The 17,898-nt window shown below is 27.1% G+C and overlaps 1 protein-coding gene and 1 non-coding gene across 6 annotated transcripts in view; one reads left to right on the forward strand and one right to left on the reverse strand.

Annotated features, from left to right (window-relative positions):
- Window positions 1–1,422: 1,422 nt before the first annotated feature.
- Window positions 1,423–1,494, reverse strand: Trnac-gca. Its single transcript has one exon. It is a non-coding gene; the product is annotated as a tRNA-Cys (tRNA).
- A 1,021-nt stretch (window positions 1,495–2,515) lies between these two features.
- Window positions 2,516–17,898, forward strand: part of LOC123301681 (hexokinase type 2-like) — a 46,547-nt gene continuing 31,164 nt past the window's right edge. For 2 of the 5 annotated variants that reach the window (XM_044884531.1, XM_044884529.1), the window contains exon 1: window positions 17,237–17,423. In XM_044884531.1, coding sequence (XP_044740466.1) covers window positions 17,277–17,423 — 147 coding nt within the window. In that variant the 5' untranslated portion in view covers window positions 17,237–17,276. Of the gene's footprint in view, window positions 2,643–17,236; window positions 17,424–17,898 lie in introns of those variants that run through there. The other 3 variants (XM_044884536.1, XM_044884530.1, XM_044884535.1) reach the window with 2 other exon arrangements.

Genomic DNA, 17,898 nt, shown 5'->3' on the forward strand with positions numbered 1-17,898 from the left:
GTAGGCGCACATCTTACGCAGGTATTAAACTTGACCTAGGTTTTCAAGCTCGATGAAAAGCTTTCTCTACTTCATAACTGCTAATAGATAGATTAACACTTTTAATTAGAAAGATGTATTGGTTAAAAAAGTAACATTTTTTGTTCGAAACATTTTCCCGCAAACCATACAGTGTAGGCAAAAACGAACTGATAAGTTTTACCAATAAATTGTCTTTTCGTATCTGCGTCTGCGTTAAATAAAAACAGAAAGGACAAAAACAAGCTCAGTACTTTGCATAGTGACTTTAACAGTTGGGACCTATTATTGGGAAGTTTAAAAGTTTAAAACCGCTTTGTAAACTACTGAACTAGTTTTTTTTCTTTTCATCAGAAAATAATTTTACAGGCGGGGCTAATTAGGGATTAATGAAAATAGCTTTTAATAATTTTTAAATTATTTTTTATTTATAAAAATTTTATATTAATTGCAAAAACGTGTCTTATACATTGTTTACAATTTTAACTTTATTAACTCGTTAAAATTTAAAGTTGTAATATATTATTAAATTTTTCAAAAACGGATTGTAATATCAAAAAGCCGTAAAATACAGAATTTATTATTTTCTGAGAATATACAAAATATGTCTAGTTTGAGTTTCCGAGAACTACATTCTTTTTGAATCAGATTCAAATCAGTTTACAAAATTGTTAACCACTAAAATACAAATTTGGATACAGTCACTGTTTTGGTTGCCTTAACCACGTAAACTCATATGCGAATTACGTTTCCGATTTAGTATTATTCCGGTCCAATAACAGGGGGCCTCATAGGCCTTATATAGCTTTTCCATTTTGTATTATAAAGATTAAAATGCCTATTTTAGTATTTTTTAATGAAAAGTAAATCATGTATGATTTATTATACACCATAAAATTGTAATATTTAACATTATTATCTAAATCCATATAATATGTTATGAATATGTACAACGTGTTAGGAAAATGCAACAGGTATAATAAAACATCTTCTACTCAAATATTTTCTGTTTCTCTGATCTTTTAAAAGTTTTCAATTTTGAGTCTACTGTAAATTAGCCCCCCTCTCTCGATTTCATCCAAAAACAATAAGACTCTTCGTTATGAAATATATATACAGTAGAACTTCTGTAAAGCGAATTTCAAGAGAGATGCCTAAAAATTCCAGTTATAAAGTTTTCGATTTATGAAGGATTTAATTTTTTTACAATTTTATTCGCATCCCGTTCTAAAAAGAATAGAATAATTTTTCAGTTGGCAATAAGAAACTTGCATTGCCAAAGCTACAAAATGAAAATTTATATCTTGGGAATCAAATTAAATCAATTTTAAGTCAGCGAAATTGTTTTTCTAAATATTTCAAAAATTAAGGAATTCATGAAATTAAAAAAATTGTTATCTCTTAAGGGGACACCCGGGTTTGAACCGGGGACCTCTCGATCTGCAGTCGAATGCTCTACCACTGAGCTATATCCCCATATGTTGAAAATGTGATTTTAGCCTAAATAATTGTTTTTGTCTGCATTCTTAGTTCCAAATGAATTCAAAATGTTGTAACAAAAAATCGACTGTATTTTATATAGTCTGTATACTTATTATCAAATGAAAATCAGTATTTGCACTTGCTTTTTTCCGTATGAGATGCGAATTTTAGATTCCAAAAATTCGTCAATCTATATGTAAAATGGTTTTGGGTAAAAATTTCTCAAATTACAGAATTCAGTAGCACTTAATGAGTAGATTCAAAGCGCCTACAGGGGATCAAATTTAATACATGCCATTGGGAGCGTATGTCTAGTGTATTCTTGGGCAGAAATATCAGAGGAGGGCTTAACTAATATTTTTAGGACTTTATGTCTACATAATTTCATAACGCTAGTTCTATGATGATTTTTGTTCATCCAAAAAGTGATCAACGTGCCTAAAGAAGTTTTCACTTGAAAAATTATTTTTTTCAGTACAATAAAAGCTTGTTCTTATTAAAATTTTTTTTTAAATTGCCGCCGGGTGCAAAATTTTTTATTCAGCCTCTGCTAGAGCTCGATGAAATTCTGCTGTTTTATAACCTGGACCTCCCTGTATATAATTACAACAATATATAAAATAATATTTATACACGGTTTTAAAATATGTTACTTATTTTATCAAAAATATAATAAATATATAAAAGTATAGTAAAGTACCCTATCTAACTTAAACTTAAATTAGAAAATAGCCAAGTTTTGAAATCAGTTTGTGAGGTGACTTTGATACGACCCAAACACAACACTTCAACATCTTTTATAACGTGCGATTCTATTCAATCGGTATAATATATTTTTCTTCGTATTCGATTCATTTCGTTTTATTTATTTTACTATATACACTTAATTATTGTAGTTAATCATCATACGCGTGTACTGTTCGCGCATCATCTCATTATTTTAATAATTATTTTATTTTTTATTATTATTTTAATTATTATTTAATTAATTTTAATTTTTTTTTTATTTCTAATTATTCTTTATTTTTATTTATTAATTTTTATGTGCTCAAAATAAATTAGTTTTGAAGTGTTTTTTTTATTGTTGTTGTGATCAAGTGATATTTTAAGAAGGAATAACAATGGTTGAGCCTACGCAAGCTGTAAGTAGACTTTTTTTTTCAATATTAGGATTCGAATCATAGTCTTTTAGTAAAATCATGGTACCATCAAGAAGGCTTCATTTTTTTATATTTAAATAATTATCAATTTTTTTTCAATTGTTTAACTATTTAAAAAACTTAAAATTTTAAAGTAATGCATTTTTTTCGAAAAATGTAACTTTTTTGAATTTTATAACATCGAATGTTAACATGTGTATAAATATTTAATAATTAAGAGAAAAAAATCTTCAGATGATAAATTATGCAGTAAAATTTATTATAGAAATTGCAATTTTATGAATATTAATCAAGAAATTTTCAAAATTATCAAAAAATGGAATCTAAGGATTTTGCTATACAGAATTTTATTCCTCCATTCCATTGGATTATCTGAATACGGTTATTATGGGCCACCCCATATATTATATCAAAATTAAATACCCAGTGTTTTGCGATATATATGACTGCCCTATCGTCCTTTCGAGACCGTGATCGTAGATCCTTATAATCAAAAATTAAATTTTTGTTAATTCGTAACAATAAAAGTATTTTCTTTAGACTCAACCAAATTTTGAAAATATAAATAAAATTCAAAAGTTAAATAACCTGTAAATTAGATCAGTTGAGTAAAAAATCACATGCGTTTTAATACGTAATGTAAACTATACAATGTAGACTGTAGACGTATGTGTGTTTATTATACGTATAATGCGGGAAAAGCTCGTTGAAAAATTAACGGTAGCTTTATTTTTTTTAGAAATACCTTTTACATTTTTTAAGGGTATGTATGGCCACTGGAATAATATATTTTGAGAAAAATCTAAATAAAATTTGTAAGTCACTTGTGCTTTGCATAAATATTTTAATGTTATTTTAAATCAAGCTGTAAGTACGGTTTTTGGAAATTTGTATGACGTACGAGAAAGCCTAATTGATCACATCATCACGGTATAAACTTTTTTCGCTTTTTTAAGTACTTACCAATTTATTATTTAATGTTACCTTTTGTCCAGCTTTGATTTAAGTATCCGCTTAGAAAAAAAATCAGAGATTGACAAATCAAGATATTGTGAGAGATAATCGATATTAGAATTTGAAATTTATCCGATTTAGTGATCCTTTTTTACCTGGACAGGAACTTGAAAGGAAAAACTGGAAATCAACAAAATTATATAAATACTTAATACAACCTATGTACCTAAGGGTCGCAATTTAAGTGCGATTTGAATAAAATTTGGTCTCAAGAAGGGTTTTGGTATTTGAAAGGTCAAGTTCAGTAATGAAAAAAATCGACATATAAACAAAGGGTGGGGGTGTGCAAAATAAAAATTTTGAATTTTTTCTTTAAGCAAAAAAGTACTCTTGTGATTTTTTAGTACTCTGAGGGAATTCGATAATGCTCTTGAGCTACGAATTCATGTTTTCTTCTTCCGTCTTCCATATTTTTGAAAAGTATTAAAGATATCGTACATCGGATAAATTACATTATTAAATAGAAATGTGTTGATAACATGCATTTAGTTTTGTTATTTGGCATTCGAAATATGAATTGAAGAATGAAGTTTAGAATCTATTTTTAAAAATTATTTTTAAGGTCTTTTTACGTAACTTACACACATGCGAACAAATACTGAACTGTCTATAAAACTATAAAAGACGTATTATTTTAACCCTTTAAATGATGAGTTGAGAACAAAATTTTTAATTAAAAGCTCGGAAAAAATTGAGTTATTTGTTCTCTATTTTAAAGTATTTTTTAAAGTTCTTATTTAAAAATTTCAAAACTACTTTTATTGTACAAATGTCAATCTTGTAATTTTAGTTCTTAGTTCTAAAAAATTTTTAATCATAAAAATAAGCGATAAAAATAAATTATAATATTTTAAATTACAATTCGTTTAATTCTTTAATTTTTAACATGAACTGAAAACCTTGCTACACGAAGAAGTGACGATAATAAACATTGAACAACGACAAGTATTTTGAACTCCGTGTTACCAGTTAAGGGTTAATAGCTTTACAATGTATAATACCAACAGGTCCAACACACTATATATTAATTTTATTGCTTTTAAATTTTGTTAAAAATAATTTTAATTCATTCATGAAAATTTTAAAAATAATTTAAAATTTTATAAATAATTATAATGTTTATTTACTAACAAAAGTAAAATTTTTTTTCTTTATCAGGGTAATTTTTAAAATTAATTTTTTTTTAACTTAATGCTGAATTAGTGCAATATAGGCATAGTCGATTCACAAAATTCGACTGTTAAATTCTAAATAAAATCCATCCAGAAAATGCTGTAAAAATTATTTGAAATATGAATAAATAAATTGGCTAATTAATAGAAAAAGTATGATTAATAAAAATATGGCCTCGGTCATTAATAATTTCAAAATTATTAATTAAATAGATCATCAGATATTTTTCCATTTTTTCTTACATTAGTAAAAAGAAAAACTAGACGAAACTAGAAATTTAATAATTTGTGTGTGGATACTTTAAATCCTTAAAAGTTCTTCCTGAATATATGTAACTAGCTCGACCCGTGAGGATTTTCGCTCGTGACCCTCGCTCGTAACCCGTGAGTATCCTGTACCCGTGGCTAAAAAGAACATACACAAATTTCGTAGAAAAGTCGCGAACAAATTAGGATAACATGTATTAAAAATAATAATTATATGTCTAGAGTATTAAGAGAGCATCCTTAAAAATTAATATGTTTTCCGTTCAAATTAATTGTCTAGCGTGTTTTTTTCCTAAGCGGTACATTTTTAGACCGTGAGTATATTTTTCGTCAAACCTAGACATAATAAACTTGAAAATGAGGGGTGAATCATGGAGTTTGATGAGGGAATAAGGAAGATAAGGGAAGGACAGAAAAAAACTTGCTAGAGTAATAATATATGTGATACATTATTTTTGTCGTATCTTGACTTCAAAATAATTTTTTTTATTAAAAAATTCGAATGCGACGCAACAAACTGATGTCAAATTAATTTAATTTTTAATCGTAGTCTTAAATCAAACATTTTCAACGATAATTATTGACCTTAACATACAATTTTTTATTTAAAAAAATAAGAAATATTATTTTTTCTAGCTGATAACGTAAATTAGATGTAGATTATATTATGTAGCCGTTATTATCACTTACTATATGCTGTAATATAAACATTACAGGGGTCAAACATTAATATTTAACCCTTCTTAAATTATATCGGATGTATATAAAATGAGACTATCCAAAAATGTCTCGAAATATATACATAATTTTCAAATACCTTGAAGAATAAAAAGTTTCATTTCTTTTAAGTATGAGTATTTAAAAATCACTAACTCTCAAACGTCTTAATTTATTTAAATCCGATGTTGATCGAAATCGAAATTGATTCACAATTAGTGTCTTCGCATCGATTCTACCATTTTTTAGAAAAATTTTTTAGAAAGAGAGTTGTGAAGACAAGCATGGACCCACCTTGCTTTTGGCCAAGGGGAGGGGAGTAGTAGTGTACAATAAAATTAAGAAAATTTTGACCTAGAAGGGGCTAGTAGGAAATTTTTTCATAGCAAGTTCAGGTCCAGGTTTTCAAATAGTAAGTTCAGGTCCAGGAGTTGGTGTTCTGACTTGCCTCCCTCGGTGCGCCTATGAAGACAAGTCATGCATTTAAACGCTTAACTAAACAATTTCTTTGTAATAATTTACAGTTTTAAACAAAAAATTTTAATCGGAGATAAATTTATTGCTAATAGAAAAGAAAAATTTTAAAGTGAGATAAAATTATTTTTATTAAATAACGTTTTCTATTACATTTTATAATTTTCAGTATTTTCACATTATAGGATAGTGACATTACATAAAACATTTTCTACTACTTATACACAAGTTCTATACACAATCGATTTTAATTTTGATTTCAGACCTTGTTATCTATTCTCACACTTTTCCAAATTTTAACGAAAGATACATTGATATAAATACCAGGACAAAGGCCTGTTACAATGTTTGTATTTGTTATAACGAAAATTTTAGAACTGCATAATTTGTGGAGAACTAAACACTTAAAAGTCTGTTTAGAACCGTATCTAAATTTTTAGCCTACTTATACACAAGTTCTATACACAATCGATTTTAATTTTGATTACAGACATTGTCATCTATTCTCGCACTTTTCCATATTTTAACGAAAAATACATTGATATCAATACCAGGAAAAAGGCCTGTTACATTGTTTGTATTTTTTATAACGAAAATTTTAGAACTGCATCATTTGTGGAGAACTAAACACTTAAAAGTCTGTTTAGAGCCGTAACTAAATTTTGAGCCTATAACAAGTCAAATTATTTCGTGTTTTGATACTTTTCCTGATGCCAATTTCCCTGGATCAAAATGTCATTGTGACCCAAGACAAAACTCAACATAAAAAGCATTTCAAGCGACCAAGTCCACTTACTTTGTATATCGTACGTTCCCACTGCATTAACTAGCGTAATTTCCAATGTATGAATACGAACTTCAATAAATATAAGAGCATTAATTTATTTGTATAGATATTTATATAGGCAATATTTTTTACATATTTGTATTAACATTGTTATTCAAAGAATGAATAATCTGGCCATAAAAATCGATAACATTGTAAAAGACGAGTATTTTTGTGAGGCAATGTTAATTGTTAATTATAATAGTACATAGATTTGACTAAAATGATTTATTTATAATAATTTACGTACGTCATACCGTAATATTGATCTTGAAATAGCAAATAAATAAAAAATAGATTTGAAACATATTTATAGCTATTCAGTTACATACTTACATTATTTATTTTTATACAATACTGCTGTTGTAAGATCTATCATAATGAAATGATTTATTATTTGAAATTTTTTTGTAAAAATATTATTTGTTATTCTGTTTAGTGCCATGTATATTATAAAACACATTTCACGTCAAATCTTAAAAAAAATTTAAAAGTATACTCAACATGTAGCAACTCATACAGAAAAAATATACAATACATGCTAAATTTAAAGCGTTTCCTAAAAAATGCGACGTCGTTAAAAATGTGCGATGTCGTAATAAGACAAAAAAAACTAAGAACATTTTTGATTTTTATTTATTTGTTAATAGCCAATAAGTTAGTATTGTTTTAAACTGAAAGAAAACAATAATCAGAATCAATATTACGAACCTATCCAGGCATTAATTACACTGATGTCAAACCTTCTACCATAATTGAGGTTATTTCAAAGAAATAGTATATTCCACATGTAGGGAGCAAACGTAAAGAACCCTTGGATTCGCCTCGGGCGACAATGAACATGAGATCTGAGAACTTTTAAGCTCAGGTAAATTTTAAATGTTATTTAATGATCAAGTCAAAGTTCCTACACCCCTTGACAACTTTTGGCAAAAATATGTTTCTGTAGCTTCCGATTGAATGCAATAATGACATATTTTTCCGAAAGCTAACGATTTTCCAAAAAATTGGCTATTTAAGCAACTCGGAGAACTAAATTCAATCTGAGGTCAGATCAAATTATGCAATTTTTGTCCCATCATATCTGTTTTAGAACTGGAGAAACAATTATTTAAAAAATAATCATTTTATTATAGCTATTATTAATATTTCCGTATGAAACATGGAAATGAAAGTGTGGCCAAAAGAATGCAACCGATTTAAGGATATCTTCAGCTTTAAAATTTTTCCTAAAAACTAACTACAAAATTCAGCTATAACTTTAGTCAACAAAGGTTAATGTCAATAAATCATAGATTTATTTCTAAATATAGGCAATGGTTATAACATAACAATAGTAATTAATGCCTATATAACATATAGAATTGAACACGTGTAGGCAGTATTCTGATAATATTAATATTTTTAAATATTAAAACCTTCAATTTGAAACAAAATAAAATGTTTTCTATTTAAAATGATAATTTTTAAAATGAATTCCTTGACCATATAGTTAACCTATTATATAAAAATATTATAATAATAATTATTACTAACTGTATCATTCATTTTTAATGATAACATATTAAAAAAAAAATAGTTATTGATACTTTTACTTAATAATTAATTTTAAGTGAAACTGAACGAATTTTTACAAATTTTTGTAACTAAAATATTGTATTTTAATTTTACTGAATATTTGATATGAGTACAACTATAAAAAATCTAATAGGTGCATACAAAATGTTAGAATCAAGTTTAATTCAAGGTTAAATTATTTTATTTAGTTTGTCTATAAAAATATATTTATGGCATGAATATGTAAAAATGGTGAGGAAAGCCAAAATCTGGGTTTTTGCACCATAATTTAATTTTTTAGCTTTTAAGAATACAAATGAGTGTAATAAATCTTAAACTTTATAACAATTTAGTGTTTTCGCAAGAATTTTTTTAACCAATAACTTTTCACAAATCATTTTATTTTGATTGTATGTATATTCGATCTACTCATTTGAAAATACGTCGTGAATTCTCCATACAGACCCGGCAAAACCTCCTAAATAATATAAATCAATAAAGCTCGACTGTCGCTTATAGAGGTATAGATAAGTAGCAGTCTCACTTACGAAGGTCCATGAGGGAAAAACTCTCTTACAGAGGTTTCTGTTTCTCACTAATAGAGATTTTGGGAGCTTAAAATAACGGGTCCTGGCTATTATTCTCACTTATAGAGTTTTCTCACTTATTCAGTTCTCACTTACCCAGGTTTGACTGTATATAAAATTTTTATTTGAAATGTAAATCTTTTTGAATTGCGGAAATCTAGAAAATTTGGTTTATCAAAAAAATCGAAATGTCTTTAAAAAAGTCCTAAATCTCATTCCTGGTTTATAGTGTATACCCTCTGGTTTTTACTTTCGCTTTATCTTAAACCTTTTGCTGATTTTACAATATTTTACAGCACTGATTACGATTGATTGGTAACCACATATGTATCATTATCCCATTATCAATAAATATAAATAAATAATCTATTTAAAATCAATCATTATTAATTATTGTTATCAATAATTTATTAAATAATACAATCAATTATATTTTCTTTAGAATATAACAACAGTATTATTATGAAATTACATAAATTAATTCTAATTAATTACTCATTTCTCAATTAATTATTAAAAATTAATCGAATTATAATGTAATTCATTGATAATTTCATCATTAAAATTAATCCTAAATCGCACCTATTATATTATTCAATATGTATGTTTTTTTTAACCTTTGTTTTTGCAAAATATTTTCTACAAGTTTGACATCAATAACTGGTCGACATTGGTCATTTATTACAGAATATAAATTATAAATTATTGATATAGAATTAACACGCGAAATGTTTACAATGATATACGAAATTTAATTGTTTATTAACTGTACAGGATGTCTGGTAAATTATTGAAATAATTTAAAAAGTAATAATACTTCATATAAACAATTTATATTTAAGTATTAACCTCAAGAAAAAAAACATTTGTGGAAACTCCGATCGATTTCGTGAAGTTTCTTTCCATTTCTCACTTCATGAATTGAAAAGTGAAGTTGATTTTTGAAAATCTTTAGAAATACGTTCGTAAGACTCAGGTTTAGAGCAAAAATTTGTTATATCTATACATATTTACGATGACAATTCAAAAAAGCCACTAAATTAGGCATGTTATTTTAAGTCGAAGTCACCATTGTTATAACTTTATTGGGTGCCATAAACTTAATTGTGTGTCTCTTTATGCAAGTCCGCATTACTCATAGAGGAGGAAGCGAGACGGGTATACGACTCTTCTACTCTTCTACATATCTCAGTTTCTCTAATAGTAATGATATAGTTAGAAAAAATGTTATCGCTCTGTCTTTCTCGGCTGTTAGTTATAGAAGTCTGAGTGTCTTCTCTAAGCCACGTTTGCCCATGTCTGCACTAAATTTAAACGCTATTTTTCAAGATTGAACTTGTGTCCGTAAAATTTGTCTGGATTTTACCATAAAAATTGTACTTTCTTTCAAGAAATATGGCTCTTTAAAGATAGATCCGTTAGCAGAGTAAAAATATTTTTTCATTCGAGTTGATCCCTAAAAAATTGAACGTGAATCAGATAGCTGCGTCGACGTGACAAGGAATATATGCGGAAAAAAAGTTTTCTCGAGATGGCTATTCTGATATATATCTGTGTATATCTTTTTTTATAAAATTCTAGCATAGGAATATACTGTTATTATCGATATTTATATATATCTATTAACTTTTATCAATTCTTGAACAATTTGCTTAAAATATAAATATAATAATGGAATATGGAAATATTAATAATTATTTATAAAATAAATATTTAAAAATATAATATGATTGTATTATTCTAGAATTAATAAATAATATAAACATATTTAAGTATAATAAGTAACATGATACAACGCTAAACACTTAATTTAAATTTATTTGACATTAATTTAAAAATATACATTTGTATACAAAACGTTATTGTACATCGAATCAATGGGGGATTTTTTAAATTAACCACAATTAATTCATATTTACAAGCGAAATATTTTTTAATGACTCATTTTATATTATACATCTAAAATATATTATACTGATTATTGTGTGATAAGTCATTAAGGAAAAAACTGTATTTTTTGGTTGAAATTATTGCATTATACTTTCTATAGAGTGTCTGAAAAATCAACTTGAACTTTTGAGATTGGCAAATATCACAACCACTCATATGCATAAACTAGCTTTTGATCTCGGAGATGGAGGGAAAGAAAGTTTTGAGCTAGAAGGGAGCAAATTAGTAATTTTTTGTTAATAATTTCATAAATTTAACAGTACTCTGGCAAAAACATACTTAGCCAACTTAATCTGTGGTAAATTCATATCTGGGGGGACAGTAACCCTGATCTGCCCAACCCTCGGTACGTCCACGTAGCCACTGCAAAATTCCACACTTTGACAAATTCAATAATATACTACCTTAAATACCTATTATCTTAATTATTATAACTAAAATCTAATCGCATTGGAGCAGGCGAAAGATTAAGAGGATAAAATTCTAAGAAAGGAATTATATATCTTTAACTGATTAATGGTATGCGGTTGCTTCGTTGATTATATCTTTGTAATTTTTATCGGTTTATCGATCGTATATAACTCTTATTGATATATGTATAAACTAGCTGCGGAATCTGCAGTGCAGAAATAATAATGTATAATAGATAACAAAATATCAATAGTAATTTACTTTGTTTTTATTTATAGGCAATTTTATTACAGATATGATTTACAAATTACATAATGAATAAAATTAAATCTTAATATTATTTCCTTTGCCTGTTTTTCCCTAAGCGATACATTTCTAGACCATTAGTCTATTTTATGTCAGTAATCAACACTCAGGAAGATATCGCGTGGATAGGAAAAAGCAGGCTGAAGATATAATATATAAGGTATTCAGAGTGATCCGTTTTAATCGTGTCAGACATTTCTCTTCTATGTTTCGTACAAAAGAGTTTTGTCCTTTGGAGAATGATATATATTTCCGATGTCTAGTTTTTTTTTTATAAGTTGGCAACTTCATGGCAAATCTATCCAAGGTCTCAAATCCAATGGTAATCTATCCAGGGGATCAAATGAACTTTGTATGCTATTCTCGTAGACCTTAAACTTCTAAATATTAAAATGCTAAATTAAAAAAATAAATTTGATATTTATATGTTTTACAATTATAAATTCAGAATTCATCAATATAATTTCAAATTTTACTTTCTAATGAATATTTACAATGTTTAATCAATGCTTACATACTGGGAATCTGGGATCGGTCACTAAATAATTAGACAGAAAAATGTATTCATTGACTTAAGGATGTATGAGCATGGTAGTGGGGACACAAATTTAAAAATAGATATTTTCAATTTTGATGATAAATTTATATCATTACTTGACGATATAAGACGAAAAGTAAGAATAAAATTTTTCGATATAATTTTCAAAATATCGAAAATTGAAAATTTTGTTTAATTATTTTAATTATTTTAGCTTTCGATATTTCGAAAACCAAGACACATATCGAAAAATTTTATTCTTATTTTTCGTCTACATTCATGAAGTTATAACAAAATTCATCATCAAAGTTGAAAATAAGATAAAAATAATTTCAACCCTTAATCTACCCTGCTCTTACATCCCTTATATGGACGGTGACACTTAGTTTTTTTATTTTCTAATTCATTGCTAATATGTTTACTTTCTATTAAAAAGTTTTTTTTAAATTTGTTTTCATTCATTCCAAATGAAAATTATCAAAAACTACCAAAATATGTCGTTTTTTGAGATTCCTCCATAAGAGCCAATGTATTTTATATCGATTTTTAATGACTTTTTTCTTAAAAATTTGCACGGTTACCTAAGCTGAAATTTTAACCACATATTCTTTGAGTAAAAGACTACCTACAAACAAATTTTGAGTCTTTAAATCAAACATTGTTGCCATGCTCATACATCCTTAAAACTATCATTTATTACCATTCCTTCCTAAATTAGCATATAAACAGAAGACGTATTAAAAATTTTGGTAATGCTTTCATTTTGGTCTTGAAATTCCTTAAACATTAACTGTGGTTTATTCACTTGTAATTACTGTAATCAAACAAACATGACATTTTTTCCTACAAGGATATCTTTCAATACCTTATTCTCTTGGCTCTGGGTCAAATGGGAAACGATTTTCGTTGTTGATGAGCCCTTCAAAAGATAATATTGAGTTTAAGGGCATTCTATATATCTAACAATTAACAATAATTACATAAATTGTTCATATTAAATATAAATAGGTATCCTATCTATTATGTATGTAATATGTGTGTATGTAAGTAGATATGACCTTGAATATTGATGAATAAATAATTAATAAAGTATATAAATAATAAATAAATATAATACGTAAAAAGTATTAATTAATTTTAAAATATATGGAGAAAAATATAAGAATTAGTGGGGGATTTTACTGTACAATTATATACTTATTATTATAATACATAATTATATACCAAAAAAGTTACAGGATGTAATGGAAAATACTCATAGTGTTGTGATGGAGAGTATACCCCTTCAGGGGTTGAAAAAATATGTGTTAAAAATGACAACGGGAGTAAATAGAGGAATGAATTCTAAGCGAAAGGCTTATTTCGAAAAGTCAATAATTTCCGAATTATTGGCAATTGAAATTTGCCGTTTTTCGTTGAAAAAATCACGAATAGAAAATCAATCCTCGTATAGCAATATTCGATATAGTTTATTTATCTCCGACTATGATAAAAACATGATTTTAATCTCATTTGGACACATCTAAAACAATGTCGCTGGTTAAAATACGATTTTACTAACGGTTTTCAAAATATCATCCTCATAGCTGTGGGATTCCAAATCGGAGGAATTGAAGATCCAATATTTTGAAATCCTTTGGCCTGGCGGATAAATGAATGCAATTTTTGTTATTTTTGGGTTAAAATAACCCTAGAAACTGATTTTCAATAAATTCAACAACAACAAAATTTTTTTCAAATTTCGAAATTAATCAAAGGGGTACCCCTTAAAAAATATAGCAAAAATTCGAGAAAATTAATTTATCTCCAATTATGATAAAAACATAGTTTTAGACTAATTTTGACCCGACGAAAAAGATGCCGCTTGTTAAAATACGATCGGATTACTAGTTTTCAAGATATCACTCTCATAGCTCTGGGATTCCTAATCCGAAGAATTGAAGCTTCAATATCTAGAAATCCTTTAGCCTGGCGGATAAATGAATGCGATTTTTGTTATTTTTGAGTCAAAATAACCCTAGAAATTGATTTTCATTAAATTCGACAACAACAAAATTTTTTTCAAATTTCGATATTTTTCAAAGGGGTACCCCTTAAAAAAAATAGCAAAAATTCGAGAAAAATAATTTATCTCCGATTATGATAAAAACATAGTTTTAGACTAATTTTGACCCGACGAAAAAGATGCCGCTGGTTAAAATATGATCGGATTACTAGTTTTCAAGATATCACTCTCATAGCTCTGGGATTCCTAATCCGAAGAATTGGAGATCCAAAATAACCTTAGAAACTGATTTTCATTAAATTCGACAACAACAAATAAACTTTTTTCAAATTTCGATATTTTTCAAAGGGTTATTTATTTTAATCATACTGGTTATCATGCCTTGTTTGAAATGTACCATGTTTCCTAAATGGTACCAATACAGAGTAGATCGGTACCAATACATAACGTACCGATATTTTAATTTATGCTTATTTTGAGTTTTTATTTTTTTTTGTGCAATTATTAAAGAAACAATTAAATTTATGAATAACTAAATTTATGTATTACTAACTTTATTTTATTTTCAACAAGTTTATTTCGGAGACCTATGAGTACAATTTATTAAACCAGGTACAAAATGGTATTTTTTTGATACATTTTAATAAACAGTAAAAAATATGATTAATATTGATATAAAAATATAAATAATATTTTTGTTAGAGCAATTAACTCTTGTTAGAGCACTAATAATTTATTCTACTATTTTCCCTGTCTAGACTCGCGTTTTTTCTGAATTTTTCATTTATTAACACTTCTTTAAGATATTTACAAAGCCAACTGAAACATCCTGTATATATGATTGTTTTTTAAATGCCATGGCTTGCCATTTTTATTCTACGTACATTGGGTTTGCAAGTAATAAAACTCAGTAGCGTCTTCGCCGGACATACAGTTAAAGGGGAGGAACTAGTAAATTGTTTCTTCATAGTAACATGGCGCGCTCTCTCCAATTTATCATTGGAATTGTTGGATTATTCGTGATCGTTGGAATCTCTGCTGCGTTTTTTCAGATCGATAGCTTAAATATGACATTATCATACTCATTTGAAAACGCATTACTTTCGAGAAAAAAGTCATAGAGGAATAGTTTGGTAGACTCGCCAAAAGGTAGTCACTCACGAAGTTTTAAGTATGTATTAATCATTTAACAAAAAGAATGATGTCCCGCAGACTATGCAATTTTGTCTTCAGAAGATGGGTTACATTCAAAAACGATACACACTATTAAAGCATACGCTACTGTTAAAAGTAAATCTTAACAAGTTGTTAGGATTACAAGGTATACAGATGATTTTTTAAAAGGCTTCCATTCTGTATATTTTGAAAACGGAATGGAAAATAAAAAAAGGGATACGTACTGGCTCATTTTTAGGGGGGTATGAAAATATCGTTTTTTTTATACGTCAACTTTATTTCTTTAAATAGAATTACATATTTCTTGTTTTTTGCTACCGAGTAGAACGTTCTCTTTCATATAATCGGTCAATAAAGATAGCTGGGTAATTTTTACTAAACAAACTAGCACATCATTAATATTTCAATAATCGGTCAATAAAGATAGCTGGGTAATTTTTACTAAACAAACTAGCACATCATTAATATTTTGACAAGCCAATCGAGTCAAAGAACGCGAAAATGGTAGAGCTTTAAAATTAGACCAATTTTATCATTAATTTATCTGAAAAGGCAGTTTGATTAATGAAAATGAAAATTTGAATGCGAAATGAAATTTTGAATTCAGTAAAATTTTATTTTTTAAAGCAAGTTAGTGGAGTTTGAATCTCTAGAGAGGAACAATTGCCCTTCCCCCCCCCTAACCGCACCCTAACTACCCCCCTTGGCGATCGTCCACGGGTTCATATTCATTTTTCCAATAGTATTTTTACAGTTTTTAGCCTTAAAAACCCTAAAAATTGATACCAAAAATTTTGGCCTAGGAAAAATTAATATGCACTAAAAAGTAAAAAAATACACGATAATATAATGTAGTTAAAATTATTGTTATTTTTGGAGTCGGTGTCAGCCAAGGAAACAACTTTGACAGAACAGTTTGCTACATTAGCTTGGCTGACACCGACTCCAAAAATAACAATAATTTTAACTACATTATATTATCGTTTTTTTTTTACTTTTTAGTGCATTTTAATTTGTTTTGGAAAAGTTTTTCTTTTGAAGTCGGTTTTCTTTTTGTTAAAAGTTTTTTTTTTTATTATTCCCCCTATAAAAATAAGTCGATACGTATTTTCGCAGTCTATGATTTTCAATTCCGTTTTCGAACTATAAGCTAGGGAATTTTTTTTTTTTAAATCACCTGTATATTTATTACCTATATTACAACTTAAATAACTACCTTATGTATAATTTTAAAGTAGTAAATAAGTACATAATAAGTAATAACATATTTATGTATTAAGAAGACAAATGACTTAAAAGAAGTCAGTTTAGTTGACTTATGTTTCTGTTAAAAGTCTCTCACTACACGTTTTATAACTTAACAAAAACTTCATCAGAGAATACATCATCAACAAAATAACTCTCAAACTCAACTCACAATCAGATTCAGAAACAAGTCAGTCAGTTTTAGTGTATTGTGGTGTCTGTCTATTCATTTTTATTACGTCTTGTTTTGCTATATAAAAAACTTTATTCACGTTGTTTTCTAAGTTGTTGTGTTTTTATTTAAATATTTAATTAACATTTTATTATTAATTATTTCTATTTGTGTGCTAACTAAATAAAATTTATTAAATATGCGTCCTAAAACAAATGTGCTTTTAAGTTCATACAATCAAAATGGTAATTTAACAAATGGTGTTACAAGTACAGCATCTCCAAGTCCACCTGCTGTCTATTCGAATATTGCTGAAAATAACAATATTGTTGATGTTACAAAAGAGGTAAAAAAATTATTTATTATAAATTGATAAAAAATTTGTAGTATCATATTTAATATATGTTACGGTGAATGTGAAAAATGAGGTTATTTTGTTAATAATTATCGGTTTTAACCAATTATTTAGCAATTTATTTTTGTTATGTAGATCATTTTAACTCTTAATTACCTTCTTAATTATAAGATCTTTACAGGGTGGAAATATTTTTCGCATTCGCTATGATATAGAACAAAATCTTAAGAAAATAGTTCCTTTGCAGTTTATGAATTCACTAGGGCTAATTACCAACGGAACTATAAAAACGAGCGTTACTAACCTTTTATTAATTTAAAGAAATTATCGATTAAAGATCGAAACATTCGATTCGTTAGAGCTTCAGGAAACTTTGTGACCTAGTTTCTCAAGTTTCGTATTTACATTCGTTGAATATTCTAAAATACAAAATTTGAGTTTTGGAAGATAAATTGTATTAAATTTA

Source organism: Chrysoperla carnea, chromosome 5 (assembly GCF_905475395.1).
Source record: "Chrysoperla carnea chromosome 5, inChrCarn1.1, whole genome shotgun sequence".
In the NCBI taxonomy this organism is placed as follows: domain Eukaryota; kingdom Metazoa; phylum Arthropoda; class Insecta; order Neuroptera; family Chrysopidae; genus Chrysoperla; species Chrysoperla carnea.